The sequence below is a fragment of the Cygnus atratus genome, chromosome 6 (genome assembly GCF_013377495.2).
Source record: "Cygnus atratus isolate AKBS03 ecotype Queensland, Australia chromosome 6, CAtr_DNAZoo_HiC_assembly, whole genome shotgun sequence".
In the NCBI taxonomy this organism is placed as follows: Eukaryota; Metazoa; Chordata; class Aves; order Anseriformes; family Anatidae; genus Cygnus; species Cygnus atratus.
The window spans coordinates 1,928,360-1,945,241 of NC_066367.1; the positions used below are offsets into that span (position 1 = coordinate 1,928,360).

At 33.4% G+C, this 16,882-nt stretch overlaps 1 protein-coding gene across 1 annotated transcript in view; it reads left to right on the forward strand.

Annotated features, from left to right (window-relative positions):
• The window catches only part of DNAH7 (dynein axonemal heavy chain 7), a 103,879-nt gene that overhangs the window by 16,287 nt on the left and 70,710 nt on the right, over positions 1 to 16,882 (forward strand). The window contains 8 exon segments of the mRNA XM_035536796.1: positions 1,455 to 1,543; positions 1,545 to 1,677; positions 2,900 to 3,046; positions 3,631 to 4,316; positions 6,785 to 6,971; positions 11,607 to 11,800; positions 12,549 to 12,747; positions 14,794 to 14,934. Of these exon segments, the coding sequence (XP_035392689.1) occupies positions 1,455 to 1,543; positions 1,545 to 1,677; positions 2,900 to 3,046; positions 3,631 to 4,316; positions 6,785 to 6,971; positions 11,607 to 11,800; positions 12,549 to 12,747; positions 14,794 to 14,934 (1,776 nt within the window).

A 16,882-nucleotide genomic window follows, 5' to 3' on the forward strand; every position in this document is an offset into this window, starting at 1 on the left:
GGCAAGTTGTATGAAGTAATTTTACCTTTACCTTTACATACTGTGTTGAATTATCATTTAAAATTTCATAGATGTAGGGTCTGCAGTTTGGCAAGTGTAAAATCCCATCTCCTCACTTACAAATACCACTTCTCTAATCAAAACCCAACTGTTGTTTTGATGTATTCAGGCTCCATTCAGCAAAGCACTTGCATACACACTTAAAACATAGCTGAACAGCAAGAGACTAAGACATGTTAAGTTCTGATGTATATGCTTGATTTTAAATGTGTGGAATGTAGATGTGTGCTTAAAATAATTTGGATGCCTGAGTGGTTGGCTAAATTTGGATTGGAGTGGTTTGAACTGCTACAGTGAAGCTGAACATGGGATATAAGAGGAATAATTTTTTCAAGTAAAAAGTAAAATGTTTAGAAGTTGGAATCTGTGCTGAGACTATGGTGCCTTTAAGATACATACATTTAATACTACGCTTTTGTGTTGGAGGAGAAAAAATTGCAAGTTCTAACGTGTAGCATGTAATATTTTACCAGCATCAGACCCCTTCTAACAGTTCTCCCACATCATTGCTGAAAAGATCTCTGTCTCTGTTTGGGGTATTCTTTTAATAGGCCAATGTTCTCTAGATCCATAGCAATAAGTATACTTCGATGCATAAAAACTACTGTTAAAAAAGAGCAGAAGTGTGGGTTTACTGGACAGTTTATCCCTACCTAAAAATGTTTCTAGTGTTTTCACAGTGTCATCATATTAAAATTTTCTGTATCTTCAATTGATATCAAGTAGTTTTTATATATACTGGTATGCTATTATCTGTCCAACTGGCCAATGTTTTTACTAATACTGCTCTTTTAGAGGCTTTCAGAGTGTGTAGTTACAGATTTATTATTTAAACATGTCTGAATTGCTGTTCTGTTAAGAGTACCATACAGAATGCTACATGTATCAGCCTCCTATGCTGTCAACTGTTGAGATTTGAAAGAACAGCGTAAGTTTTATTTTAATCACAATGAACGATACAGTAGTTGTCTATATTCTTTATATTCTTCTAGGGAAGACCTAATCTTAACTGGGCCATTCAGTGCTTCCCTTTCTGAAGTATGTCCTGCCTTCTTACCCAAATTTGTGACACTTACAATAGCCTGTCTGGATTGGTTTCCATTAGTCCAAAGATTTGTGCATATAGTATCAGCAATTCTTTTAAGTTTTATTCAGTATAATATCTAGTAAGGCAACTGTCTTAACAAATTATGTATAACAAGTTATGTACTGTAAAAGTAGCTAGTACCATGTTGCTCCAAAGAAAACAGTTTTCAGATCATGTTTTTCCAAATTTATTACATAAAATAATAAAAAAGTAAAAAATTAGCTTTTCAAGTTAAATGTTATTTATTTAGCGATTCTTTTGGGATTCATTTATGTAAAATATCTTTCCTTTGAATTTCTATTCCCAGGCCTGTATACGGAAAATAGAAACACAAGACATGATTGAATTGCAGCAGAAATTAATGAATGCTGTAAATTGTGTTGCTTTCCTGATAGAACGTCTGCTTTTCACTAGCAGACATAGGACTGAACAAGAATGTTTTTCAGTGGAATGCACGAATGCCAGATATCTTTGAAGAGCACAGAAAAATAATTGAAGAAAAGACAGAACAATTTCAAGATGGTCTTAAGGTTTGTAATGACATTTAAAAAAAACTTTAATTTTTTAATGACATATAGGACATTAAATGATATTGGATGGAATAATCTCCTTTATTTTCCCATATATTCTAAAAAGTTTGCAGTAAAGATTTTGTATTATTCTTGATATTAACTAATTTTTGTCTGTTTCCCACCTGCTCACTTTTAACATATCCATGAATTCTTCAGTACAGGTCACATCTCGTATTTTGGATTCTGAAAGCTCTTTGGTTACAGAATTTCTATCAATGTTGATGAAAGCTGTCTGTATGTGAAACAGTAGAACTCAGCTCCATTAAAAGACATGTTTGTGGTTTGGCTTATGTGCATGAGCAGTCCCTTTGGAGTCAATAGCAGTATCTGAAATTTCTGTTATAGGTCCCTAAAAAATAATAATAATAAAATCTTAATAAAAAAAAAAAAAAGTGTGATTTTGCTGTTAGGATAATGTCAAATATATTAGTTTTATAACATAAATGCATCTTAATTCTATTTTGTTGTTTGTTTTGTCGTGTTTTTTTTTTCCTGTTACATTTCACATGTATTTTATCTCTGTTACTATTTTTCACTAGATTTACTAGGCTTTTACGTTACAGTTTGTTATAGTATCTAAGTTCTGGGGTGTCTCTAAAAGGATTGCTAATGATTAGGTTGCTGATGTGTCAGGGTTACTGCCTGCATAGCTGTCTGCTTTGGCTTCCTTGTGCTCCCTAGTTTCATGATCATTTTGTCTTAGATCATACATATTTTAAGATAGTATGTTTCTATGTTTATGCAATACATGCAAAGAAGGAGCTGCTAATTGTTCTTGTGTTACAAATAAATGTGCAGCATAGACTGCGTTTTCTTGGAACATGTTATTGTTTTGTATGATCTGATGCTTGGTTTCAGACACTAACCACCGTTGATAATTGGTGTGAAATGCGTGTTGTAAAGTGGTATATATGAGGAAAAAGCTCTCCTTGAACTGTGTGGCTTTGAGACAAGAGACATACCTCTGTCTTGTGAAAATGTTTAGCTTCATTTGTCATTTGATTAATCCTATTATTGTATTTTAATTTGTGATATACTAGGGATCTGAATTTATCTTTCTGTTATTAGCATACTGGCTGTGTATGATACATAGCAAATCAGAATAGTTATTCCTCCTTTTTACAGAAGGTTAAATTTATTGTGATTTTCTTCATAATAACATTGTTTGATGTTCAATTAGATATGCCGTGAACAATTTCTTGAGGAACTGAAAAGCTACTCTAAGCAGGTTGAAGAACTTAACACGTTTGGAGATGTTCAAGAAGTCAACAAATATTTGAAGAAAGCTCAAGCATTAAATACAAAGTTGGATCTTGCTGCTGATAAGGTACAGATTATAGTCTGAACTAGTCTAATAGTATAAATTGTATATTTGTGTTATCAGAGCCAACAGTTTACTTAGTAATGCAGTAATTTCTAATTCAGTTATGAAATATTTTGCATGATTTGTGATTTAAACAGCAAATTTACTGAGCAAAATAAATTGTTGCTATGTGATCTTGAGTTAATGCAGTAGTGTTTTGCACAGTGAAAGAGTGGATTAAGTTCATGTAGATTTATACAGAAATTCTAATTTTATGTTCTGTAAAGTACAATTCCTAATGCTTATTGTTTCTTCCTCTCTGTTACTGAATCCGTGCTAATGCAAATTTTAGAGGAATGTCAGATACTATTTTAAACTTCTAGCTGTACTCCTCTATTGACTAGCATGAATGTTGAGCTGTCAGTGTTAAAGATTGCTTTAGCTGCTGTCAATAGCAGCAGTTTTAGTACTGTTGGACTGTCTTAGTAACTCAAAACTCAGTCTGATGCTTGTTGATGATACTAGAAAACCTCTCTAATCCCTGTGGTAAGGACTTGATATCACAGATAGCTTGGCTTATATTTCACACCTCAATTATCTCCCAACAGATTGAACAGTTTAATGCAGAAGAAAATGCCTTTGGATGGCCAGTATCTCAGTACCCTCAGCATAAAACAATACGGAATGCTCTTGTTCCGTATCTTCGTCTGTATGATATGACTGTTGAATTCAACAGAAAACACAAAAACTGGATAGAGGGATCATTTACGGAAGTGAATCCAGACAAAGTAGAGGTAGATGTAGGAAACTACTGGCATGGACTGTATAAACTAGAAAAAGCTTTCCACAATTCTCCAAATGCACTAGCAATAACACAACAGGTTCAATCAAAAGTAGAGGAATTCAAAAGCCACATTCCTCTAATCCAGGTGATTTGCAATCCCGGTTTGCAAGAAAGGCACTGGGAAGAGATGTCAAAAATTGCTGGTTTACCTCTGTCTCCTTCTGAAGACTCAAATCTTTTGTCATACATTAACTTGCACCTTGAACCGTTCCTAGAAAAGTTTGAGACCATCAGTGAAACAGCCAGCAAAGAATATTCACTTGAGAAAGCTTTAACAAAAATGATTTCTGAATGGGATCAAATGGAGTTCACTCTTCTTGCCTACAGAGAAACAGGAACCCATATTTTGTCGTCTATAGACGATATTCAGATGTTATTGGATGATCACATTGTCAAAACTCAGACCATGAGAGGTTCTCCATTCATTAAGCATTATGAAAAAAGAATAAGGTAATTTTTTTTCTCCAATAGAGAGTTACCAAGTGATTTTACTAAATAAGATATGATATTTTCTGGTTAATCTAAAGCATAGGGCCTTCAAATGTTTTTGTCTCTCCTCCTTAAGCAGTAAATTAATCCCATTTTACAGGGCTAAGTATTTTCTACATGTCAGAAAAAAACATTAATTGCCTTTTAAAGAACATTTTTATTTTTAATTAATTATATGGAAAGTGATAATGTATTGGAGAAGCTGCAAAACATTTTAACATGCTCTGGTACTGAAGTTTCCAGATATATAATACTACCTTTGTTTAACCGCATAATATATATTTGAGTTACAGAATGAAAGACTGTGAACTAAGAAAATATAGATTAATCTTTGTACATACCTTTGTACATAATTTTTAAAGCTACTAAATCTTTTAGCTGTTCATTACAAATGTTAATTAAAAATGTTAGCTTTTTTGTAAGGGAGAGGCAGAAAAATGACAACAAGACAAATCCAGAAAAGCAGTGAAAGATATTATTTATTCTAATGCAGAAAAATACAGTCCAAAACATCTTTATATGTTAAAAATTTTATACTTTCATCGTTTAGCACAGGTTTTAATTTGATTTTGTCTCTTTCCTCAGTAAATCCTTTACTTGCTTCTTAAATTCCCCAGACATAGTCAAATTGTGGAAAAATAAAAATATTTCATAGAAAGTTTGGCTATAATTATCTAGCTGTATAAGTACCTTCAAACTCTATTAGCATGCAAAAAAGCTATTTCAGATTTCAGCACGTATTCAATAAATATAAACACATACTTAAATGTACATATATGTACATTCCAGTAAGTATTAATTCTCTAACTACTACTGCACTATAGTATAAATGTTCCTTCTTTATTAATGTAAAATAGTAGTTTTTATCTATTATTATGTTTAGCAAAAGAATAAACACACCACAGTAGTTTCACTTGATTTGTTTGTTTGCTTTATCAACTGACAGCATTTGTAAGAGTACAAGGCTCTTAGTAAGTACTTAAGTGCTAAGTCTTACAAGTACTTTAGCCTTTGAGATTTAGGTGATTACCCAATGGTTGCTTTCTATATAGCCCTACAAAGCATGTAGAATTCTGGACTCTTGCCAGCGAGGTTTCCAAATTCCTTGTCGTCATTTTTGTTTATCTTAGGTGTAAACAAATTAACTAACCTGGCTAATTTTCCTCTTTGAAAGCTGCATTTTTCTCTGCCTTTTGGTAGAAAAGATCATCAGAAATGATGTACTAATGCCAATAACTAAAAGATGAAAGAGGGACTTTGGGTAAAGAAGAAGGTATATGCAAGAAAATCTGTCTTTTGGTTAGAATCTGTGGTGGGTAAATGAGTGAATGAAGAAGTTAAGCATGTTTTCATGGGTTTCATTTTGCAGAATTCAGTGCAGCCCATGGGTTGTGTTGAGAAAATCACTGTCATAATTCTTTCATACACTATGTATGTTAACAGTGTGCACCTTTAATAATATTTCCATCTGCACTTTCCAGTGGAATGAGAGTTGCAAAATGATGCACTGTTTCTACACAGGAAGGAAAAATATATGTACCTGTTATAGGACTATTTATTTATTTACTTATTTATTTTCAAATTGATTGCGTATGTGAGTTAGGAATACCAGTGACAATAGGGAACTGATAATATCACATCTGTGATGTTGTTGAGATAGCGAAAGGATGGTGTTAATGATCTTAAATGATGAAGAACTCAGAAGAACTGAGGAGACTCAGAAAAATGATAGACTAAAGGACTGAAGATTGAATAGATATCAAATTTTAATATTGTGCACCTGATCTATCAACAGGCTTATTCAACATCCACATTTGGAATTTGAAGTTAGAAATAAAATGTAATGGTTTAAGTGGCTTAAATTAACACTTGGACTATCTATTACTTGAAATCTTTTAGTTAAAACCAAATGTCGTCTTAGGACAATATCTACTTATTTTTGATTTAATAGTTCATGTTACTTTCATAGCTTTCTTCTGCCATTTCAGCCTGTCTAACCTAGCAAAAAATTAGACATAGTCATCTGGTGATTGGCATATGCCAACAACCAGATCGCATACTTAACGTCTATGAATTGAAGTGAATTTGTCCAGATACTACTACACACTAAAGCGCACACTAAGTTTATTCACTGATACTGTTGGTCTTTTTATTAGATTAACCTAGTTTGTGAAATCCTACAGTCAACCTTAAAAAAAGGTAGTTCAAACGCAAACAGATGATCCAGTTCCAGAAATGTGTGGACATTGTTATGCAGGAAATCTGCCTAACAGGCTAGATGAATATGCGATATTCCATTGAAATCTTAAAACTTTTGCCTGTTACACTTGCTCCTGAATATACAGCTTGCCAAAAAAGTCTTTGCAGTGTGAGAGAAATGTTATACTGGAAGCATCAATTCATGCATTTGAACTAATACTGTTTTACAGGGAATGGGAAGGAAAGTTGTTGTTGGTACAGGAGATCCTGGATGAATGGCTGAAGGTTCAAGCTGGTTGGCTTTATTTGGAGCCAATTTTCAGTTCTCCAGATATCATGGCTCAGATGCCTGAGGAAAGTAGACAATTCACTACTGTGTTTAAAACATGGAAAGACTTACTGAAATCAACTTTTCAGGTAAGTGCCACTGTCTTAAAGATACAGAGTGAATTAGTAGCGTATACTAGAAAATTGCTTCTGATAGCACAGTAATCTGTTTTGTTTTAGCCCCCTTTCTTAGATTTCTTTTAAAATTATTTTGTAGAACTGTTTCACACAGAATTATAGAAGCATTACTTGGGAGAGACCACTGGAGTTCAGCTAGTCTAACTTCTTGTTTAAGGCAGAACTTTTGCCAACACTAGATCAGGTCAGCCACAGCTTTGTTTAGCCAAGTTTTGAAAACCTCCAAGGACAGGGATTCCTTGGAGGTTATCTCCACAGACTTTAGCATTGTGCTACCTCCCTAGCAAATAATTTTTTCTCAATATGCAAGCTGAACATCCCAAGGAAATATTTGTACTTGGTGTCTCTTGTTGCCTAACTGTCACTGAAAAGAAATTGAATCTGTTTTTTATTTGTATATTTTTATTATTTAAATATTTTATTATTTTTGATTGCAGTTCAAATAGTTGCTGGTTACAGTTAAATTCTACCTTAACTTCCTTTTAACCAAGCTGAAGAATTTAATCTCTTCCAGCCTCATCTCTCAAGCCGTGTTCTATACTAGGGACTAAAATTAAACACATACAAAACAAAGTAACATAGCAAAGGTGATCCTGGCACTGTAGGTCAAGTGACATTGTCTTCACTGATGAATCAATTAAATTTTACACTAGTTGTTTTGAGGCAATGTCGTTTGTTCGCATATGGAATGGTAGAGACATCTCTGTAACTTTAAACCAACGATGTTGAACTTCCTTCAAAAATGCTAGTATGATCTATTAGAAATGAGTACATAAGGCAGTTGTTGGACACAATCACTACACTTGTCTGCCAGTTCAAAATATTCTGGTCTTGCTAATCTGTGTGTTATTTGCTCCTTTCTGGAAGTTATCACGTTTACTAGGATCAATTGAGATTGCATGAATACTCTTTGTTAGAAATCTAGCCTAGGGCCAGGTTAGATTGGCTGCATTTGTCAGGCTAACTGGGTGAAGAATACTTGTATGATTTCTTCTGCTGACTTTGCTAAGAGGGCAATAGCATCTAGCAAAGGGGTGGTACTAGGAGGAGAAGAGGCAAGAACTGAAAGAGGCATGGTTCTGCATTCACTCTGAGTAAGTTCCCTAATATGGACATTTCTATTAGGATGGTGCATTTTTATTTTTAACTGGGCTTACTAAACTGCTCAACAAACTTGAAAAGATCTCTGAGTTCTGCAGATTTGAGGCCCAGGGCAGGGCATAAGTTCATTGTTTGAAGGAAAAACTGAAAAATTGCATTTTTAACTCTCATACTTTTGCAGAACCTTCAGAGAACCTTTATAATTAGGAGAAATGCTGAAGCAGTCACTCAAAAAGATTTTGGTCTGAAGTTTTTTCAGATTGCAGATATGTTTTTAATGTAAGAATTCATAATGTAATATACAAAGGAACCACTTGTTTTATTTCCTGGCAATTCTCCTCTATCGCTTAAAGATAAAGTTATTTTTCATTCTGTATGCCTTTTGTGTCCTTCCTCCCTGCTTTTCTCTTTCCCTCCCTCCCTGCCTTTCTCTCTTTCTTCTCTCTGATCTTCTTCGTGTTCTCTCTCTCCCTACCCTTCTTTCTCCCTCCTGCCCTTGCCTCTCTCTCCTCCACCCTCTTCTCTCTCTATATCTTTTCCCCCTCCCTGCCTTCCTCTCCCTCACCTTCTCTTCTGCTTCTCACATGCACTCTTTCTCTCCCCAGCCCCATCCCTCATGGTCTTTCTCTCCTTCTCCCTCTTCTGATTTAGAAGAAAAATCAGAGATTTATCCCATCAAGCTATTGTGAAATCAGAAGTATTTGCTCTGGGTAAGAACCAAGTAAAAATAAAAAAAGGGCAAGAATTTCAGAATTGTATTGATTATTATATTTCTGAACATTGTATCTGATGAATGATCTATCTTAAGAAAATCTTCTAATTTAGATATTCAGTTCTAATCAAATTTGAATTATTTTTTGAATGTGATGTATCATATCTGGTAGAAAACAGGATCAACTTTTGCTTGTATAGGAGAGTGTAAATACCAGAATAATAGTTTAACAATCTAAGTTTATTTGCACTAAGCAACTTGGCCTTATTTTCCAGAAGATGGCACTCTGTTTCCACAAATGCAATGTTTCCATCTTATAGCTTAAAAGAATACTCTTCTCCAGTCAATATGAATGGTCTTTCTTAAAGCATAATGGTAACTTGAGACTGTTCATGATTTTTTGCATTTATATGCCATTGTATTATAAAATTGCTGTGAAAGGAATCAAAATGCTCCTTCTATTTGCTTAGCTTTTCATCACTGATTTGAATAATCATATATTCATTCATTTTAAATACCTAATTTAAGTAAAGCATATTAATAAGGACTAAAATATTTAGTGACTTATTTTCCACTTGATATAAAGTAAAATAAAACAAAAACATCAAACCAACCCTAGAATATGGAAGCATTTCTTTTTTTTTTTTTTTGAGGAAGAAAGAAAAAAACTTCTAAGAAAAAAATTCCAAGGCTGCAACCTGTGATATCTTAAAAATTATGTTTAGAAACTGGAGATAGTGGTGGTCTTTTAGCAGGCTATCCAAACTGTTTTCATACACTTGATTTACACTGTTTTCCTCATACATTTTTTTCCTCAAATTGATATAACAACTGACACTGATGTATTGAAAGACTGAGAGTTACGACATTCTTTTTTTTTTTTTTTCCCTCTGTGTCTTAGCAGAACCATAAACTGGAAATCTGTTTATATATATATATATATATTTTCTCCCTACTTATCTTTTTCTCATAGGAAATAATAACCAAGCAGGAAGAATCCATTTATAACACTGGCAAAATGGCTTTGATTAGCATAATCAGTTGTGCTTTTACAATTTGCTGATTATAAACACGCTAAGAAAGGAAACAAAACCTCTTTCTGTTGGCAACATATAGTTATGTGCTAGTTATGCATTACAAAGTGTTTTATAAAACAAATGACTAATTGTATTTGTGTGCTGACAGCTTAATTATCTATGTATAGATGAAAAGAGTAAGTACTTATTTAGTTTGTTCTGGTTTAGTATGTTGCAAGAGGCAAGTAACAGTAGGTAAATGTATTTTATGTACAAAAGAACACTGATTATTGTGTCACAGAGGTACACCTCCATGAAGATTAATTAGATAAACATAAAAATATGTTTATTTATTTATTTAGTAATTTAGAAGTATATGTGTATTATGAGCAAGGAGTTGAACCAAAGCTGAAAGCAAATTGTAAATCATTTAAAAATGTTATAAGTTTTTGAACTGAAACCAAACTTGGAATTTATTTCTGAGTTCTCCAAACTGAAGCTGAACAGCAGTCAGGTTACTAGGTCAAATCTGCATTGTCACCCTATGAGGGATTTATTTGTCACGGATACCTTTTGAGCTTTGCACAACAGCGTAGCTTGTCTGTCCTCATCTGTCTGTTGCAACATGAGTCACCAAGCTTCTGCCCTGTGATACTGTGTTGTTCTGCAAACCCTATCAGGGACTTTTTTGAGTGAGGCATTCTGTATTTGTAATGGGCTCTGACAAAACTGTTCCTAGTGGAAATAGTCTTGCTACATCTTTGATTTTCTGCATTGCTGCCGTGTTCTGTGTTGCTACTGTAGGAATTCTTACAAGTCCTCAAAAATAGATTAGTTTGAAATTCTCACTACTCATCTCTTTGGTGTTTCTCATTGTTTAGTTATATATATAGCAGTGTCTTTTTTTTTTTTTTTCCTTAGCAGGGGATTGGGGATTGGGATTAATCACTCCCCTGTACCTTGTAGAACAATATGTATTGCAACATGAGTGAGTTTGAATCAATTCATGGTTAGCAAGTCAGTTGATATACCAGTATGGGCCTTAACTAGAACCGAACTAGAATAAATTCAGTCATACATGAACCCAAGCCCACCCTAGAACTAAATATAAGCATTTTCTTGGTTAGACTTCCTCGGTCATAAATTTGCATAATTTTCTACTTTGCAATGTCTCTCTCATTTTGCTACCAAAATCCCATACTTGGTAAGAAAGATTAAAAAATATACTGCTGCTTAGGCTATAAATCGGTCATAAAGTATATTATCTGCTAGAACTTGATGTTCAGACAACTGCATGCCTTTCAGGCTTCTTAGCCTGGCAATCTTTACATCTTTTGTAAAAAACTCTTTTTGCATTTGTATTAATTGAGATAACTTTCAACTCAATCATTAGCTTTTCTAAGCATTTATATTCTTTTCAATTGAGTGGTTAATTTGAAAAGCACTAGCAAAGATCTGTATTTTGTCATCTACACAGTGTATAAATACACAAAACTCAGTGTTTATCCAGTGATATATCTTTGTGTTATTCAGGTGCTATAGTAAAAAGAAGTTGAAGTATAATTTGTTACACTTAACCTAACTGCTTTCCCAGTGAAGTCAGACAGTGAAGGTTAGTAAATTGTGACCCTGGCAATAGTCTGAGTAAAGCAGAATTTGAAATAAAAAATATTTTTGCTCAAGACATTTCCTGAAGTGCTGTGTAGTGAATTACTTGAGAAGGCATTAACATTTTATCTGGAATTATTTCTTTTCCAGGACAAACATGTGCTGACAGTAGTAACAATAGACAACATGTTGGGAAAACTGAGAAAGTGCAATGAATTTCTGGAAGTCATTCTCAAGGGACTTAACGAATACCTAGAGAAGAAACGTCTGTTTTTTCCCAGATTCTTTTTTTTATCCAATGATGAACTCCTTGAGATTCTTTCAGAGACCAAAGATCCTACCCGGTACTGTAATATTCAATAGATGCATCTGTGACTCATTGTGTGTGTATACAGAGGCTTATATATTTTTTTTTTCCTGACAGCTATGGTATTAAGATTGTACTTGGTTAGATTTTATGATAGGCAAATGCATAGTAATTTTTAATACAGGTAGTTAAATTCAGCTTTGTTTTCTAAAGTATTAACCTTTCTGTATGCTGGTTTTCAGGAAAATCAGAAGTCCAAATAATAATTCGTCAAATTAGCATACCTGTTTTATCCCAGTGGAAAGCTGATCATATGTGATCTATACACAGCTAACTTGAGTTTTTCCTTTTTAGGTGCAGTCCTACAGTCCTAGTGGAAGTATTTCTTTTTTTTTTTTTTTTTTCCAGTGTTCTAACACTCTGAGATTTCTACTCCCCAGCCTCAGTCAAGGTTACACTGCAAAAGTCCATTTAGTACTGAATAGAATTAACTCTATAAAGGTTCCTGCAGAAGCAAGCTTGTTAAGCAAGATAGCTTTCACCATGAGCAGAGGAGGAAAAAAAAAAAGTGAACCTCAAAAAGTAGTGTGGTATTAGCAAGGCATCTTGCGGTGTTTATACACAAGAATTATTGTTGAGGATAGACTTCTATTTAACAAACTTGAAGTTGTCTTTTAAGTAAATTGTTTTAAATTGTTAATTTTTTTAAATTATATCTTATTTTGCAAGTTTGGCAAGGAAAAATATGTCAGAAACTGTCTAATACTACTCCTTTTGCTTTCTAGAGTACAACCTCACCTGAAAGAGTGTTTTGAAGGAATTGCAAGAGTAGAGTTTACTGATGTACTAGATATTACACACATTAAAAGTAGTGAAGGAGAGACTGTGGAACTCATGCAGACAATTTCAACATCTGAAGCCAGAGGTCAAGTTGAAAAATGGCTGGTTGAACTGGAGGCAACTATGCTGAATTCTGTCCACAAGGTAACAAGTCCTAACTTTATTTTTGTTCTCCAAAGCATAGCAAAAGCAGTCAGATGATTGGTGTATAGCTGGCTAAAGACAAAAAGACACAAGGAAATGTTCTGAAATTGTGCTGGGGAGGTTTAGATTGGATATCAGAAAGAATTTCTTCATGTAAAGGGTGGTTAGGCATTGGAATGGGCTACCCAGTGCAGTGGAGGAGTTGCCATCCCTAGAGGTATTTAAGAAACATGTGGCTGTAGCACTTAACATGGTTTAGAGGTAGACTTGGTAGTTAAATGGACGGTTGGACTTGATGATCTTAAGGGTCTTTTCCAACCTAAATGATTCTATGGCATTTTGTCCTTGTGTCAGGAGAATGAGTGGTAAAGTCTGTGGAAACACATGCTTAAAGTTAAGCAAATACGTCTGTTGAATTTAAGCATTAATATTTTCTGGGGGTAGAAAATCACCATGATTACGTATCAGCTGAATTGAAATTTGTTTTGTCTTAGATCAAGTACTTCCAAGTATCAATATTTTGGCATATTTACATTTGACATTTCTAATGCCTATTTCTAAGTGAGGGTATCTATTCGTTTCCTAGGCTAATGCCATTCAGCCCCGATTCCTCCAGTAGGCATTTAAGTATACTGGAACTACTTTTTATTCTTTGCACGTAGCATGAACATTAAAACAATGAATTCAGTCTTTTAAGGTTATACCTTTTTTTTGGTTTTGTTTTCTTTTTCTTTTCTTTTTAATTTCTGTTGTCAATTTCTGGATCTATACTTCTCTAAATTTCTTGAAAATGAAATAGTACAGTCAAAAACACTTGTACCAAGGATTTTGTCAGAGATTGTTCTACGCCAGATGTGGTATTTAAGTGACAAGTTTAAACTGAAAGAATTCCCTTCTCTTTTAATGTTCCTTTTAATGTTCCTCTTAATTCTGACTACCTTATCAGGATGCCTGACTACTTCCAGTATGTATTGTTCTAGTCCTCACGGTGTCTCATCATCATATCATATATTTATCTCCGTCATTTTTTGCAGTCTTTTTCAATGTCAAGAGAGGTAATTAAATGCATACACATACCCTAACACTGTCTTACAGTACAATAGTTTAATTATAGTAATGACATATCAGTACATTAAAAAGTGAATAACCACATATTTGGTGCATATCAGACATGGGCAAACTGAGCTATATAAATAAGAAATGGTTAAGCACCATGTATCTGTATTCACCCTTGACTACAGAACTTTAATAATGATCTGAAACATATAACATTTACATAGTTTTAGTGTCAATACAGATACGTTTTTCTCTCATGTGTTATTCATCTTATTATGTGTATAGATTGTTAAAAGCAAAAAGGCTTGGAAGAGCAAGATGAATGACAGATTTTTCATCAAGGTAGTTTTACACTGACTCTCTGAGGAGACATAAATTTATTGGTGCTATTGCCGATAATAAGACTTTATTTTCACTGGGGTTTTGTTAATGGCAGGAAAAACAAACAAACAAACAGTTTTGAAAGACATTTGAAATATTTTTCAAATTTTGGTTTCATTGGGGTTATCCTTGAGCAGCTCTAGAATGAGATTCATCATTCTGTTATCAGAAAATATACTTGAAGTTAGATATAAATTTAAATAATATGAACTGTAAAGTTAAAAGCTCTGAGTTTTTGGTAGACTGAATAGATTAAAAAAAAACCTTTCCATTTGGTGTTAGTTCTAATTAAATTGTATTAGTACTTGTTTTCTAGTTTCATTGTAGATGGAGCTAGAAAATTTTAAGTTGCCAATGGCATAATTCATATTAGAAAATGTTGTGAAATTAGTTCTCAGAAACTTTGTGTGATCATTTAATTCATATTATGACATTTTGTTGTTTTTTTAAACTTTGTTAAGAGATTTGCTTGCAAGATTTCAATTTTATAGAGTTAAATTTGAGGCTGATTTATTTGATTCTTAGTACTGCAACCTAACCTAAATTAGTTCTAAAGCTGAACATTACCTGTTTTTATATGTGGTTATAGTGTGCTTTTTTCCTATGTAGGTCATCGGGGATGCAGTTGAAGCTTATCCAAAAACTTCATGTATTCATTGGGTACGAGAGTGGCCTGGACAAACAGTTCTTTGTGTATCCCAAACGTTCTGGACAATGCAGGTAGAGATGTCTATTAGAAACGGCCAAAAGGTATGAATATTTTAAATTTAAATTATGTCAAATTAATATAATGCAGTGGTAAATCAGACCTTTGGTCATAACCTCTTTTGATGAATGTAATAGTTGATCTTTTGAATAACTACTTTAAAGATATACCAGAACAGGGATTCTTGAAGATTTTGAAATTAATATTTCCTTTTGGATGTAGCCATTCTGAGACATGAGACATTCTATCCTTGAGCTGTCATTCTGAGTCTAGACAAAGCCTCTTGTGCTGTCTGTATTAAGCTTTTTCTGTACATGGACATACAGGGAAACTTGTCATATCTATAGCTTTTACTCAAATTCTGCGGTAGTGAGAATTCTACCCATCTGACTACAGCCCCAAAATCTTTTTTTCTGTGAGGGAAAAGGGCTTGTCTTTAGTGAGGGAGTGGAAAGGTATTTGCATCTCCTGACAATCTGTCAGAAATCTATGACAGGGAGAACTCTGTTTTACAACCTTCAATTCTTTCTCTTCATCATTCCTCTATTTTATACTAAAGCATAAGAAATGTGACAGACAATCAGTGACCATATGAGAGGACAGAAATACTGCATTCTGCATGAATTTGCAGCTTTATCCTGGGTAAAATAAATAGCATCCTATCTCATTCTTGTTAACATCAAAGGTAATATACTCTGTGCACGCGGCAACAAAAATCTTTTTTTCTAGCAGAAGCTCTTCAGTGTTTTCTGGGACAAGATGCCAATATCATTTAAAGTCACTCATTAAGATTAAATGTTTATTCACATACCTATGCACATGCATACATATGCATGCTCCTTTCAAACATTTTTAGTTAAATATTTTGAACGGATAACTGCTGCAGATACATCAAAGATTCAAGTTTCTTATTAAAACAAATAGAGTACTAAGATGGATAAAAACAAGAGTGTTTCGTAAATGCTGAGCGCATCTCAAACTCCATTTCCACAGAGTCATAGCTTCTGCCTCCTTAAGTTAGATCACTGAGTGTTAGTTATCTGGATTAAAGTATATGTAGACAATTTCTTACAGATAGTACTCTCTTCTATCAGTCCTGCTGCTCTTGTACTAGAGTAGCTAGATTCCTCTGGCATGCGTTTTCATAAAGGCATTGTGTGATCTGTCCTATTTCACCTCAGCATTTAATTTTTGGGTCCTGTGGAAGAGCAGTAACAAAATAGTGTTGGGACCTTTTCTGTAAAAATTCAGAACATTCAAGCTTACTGTGGACCTCCAGTGGATACAACTTCCTAAAACAGTCTGCCCTTGAGTGCATAAGACATATGGATTTCTAACTGTCAAACTCCAACGTGTTTTTCAGTGTCTTCCTTTTTATGTGAGTTCAGTAAGGCACTTCACAACTTCTAAGTATTATCATGGTACTTTCCTTAATTGGGTCTTTCCTGTTTAATAAATTATCTTGTTAACTTGTTTGAATTATAGATAGGTTATTTTTTTCTAACTGTTGTAGAACATAGAGGTAGGGTTTTCTCCTTCATTTTCTTAATGTGAAATTTTTAATTTTTAATATTTTTATAAAAAATATAAAAAAATATAAAATTTTATAATTTATACAATTTTATAATTTATAAATATAAAATATAAATATAATTTATAAATATTTAAAAATATAAATTTATAAAATTTATTTTAAAATCTATAATTTTTAATGTATATATATATGTATATATTTTTTTTCAGTTTCATTTTCTTAATGTGAAATTTATAAAAAGCAACGGACTTATTCCTGCATTCCAGGAAGAAAAAAATGTATATTGTTTTGTTTTCAAATATGTATCATTGATGTATTACATATGATACTGTAAAAGTAGAAAGCAAAGCCAAAAAACCACTGTTGAACTATACTAGTGAACGAAAGACATTGTACTATTATGAAGGAACTAGCATGAAGGAACTAGCATGAAGGTACTAGCATGAAGGAACATTTTA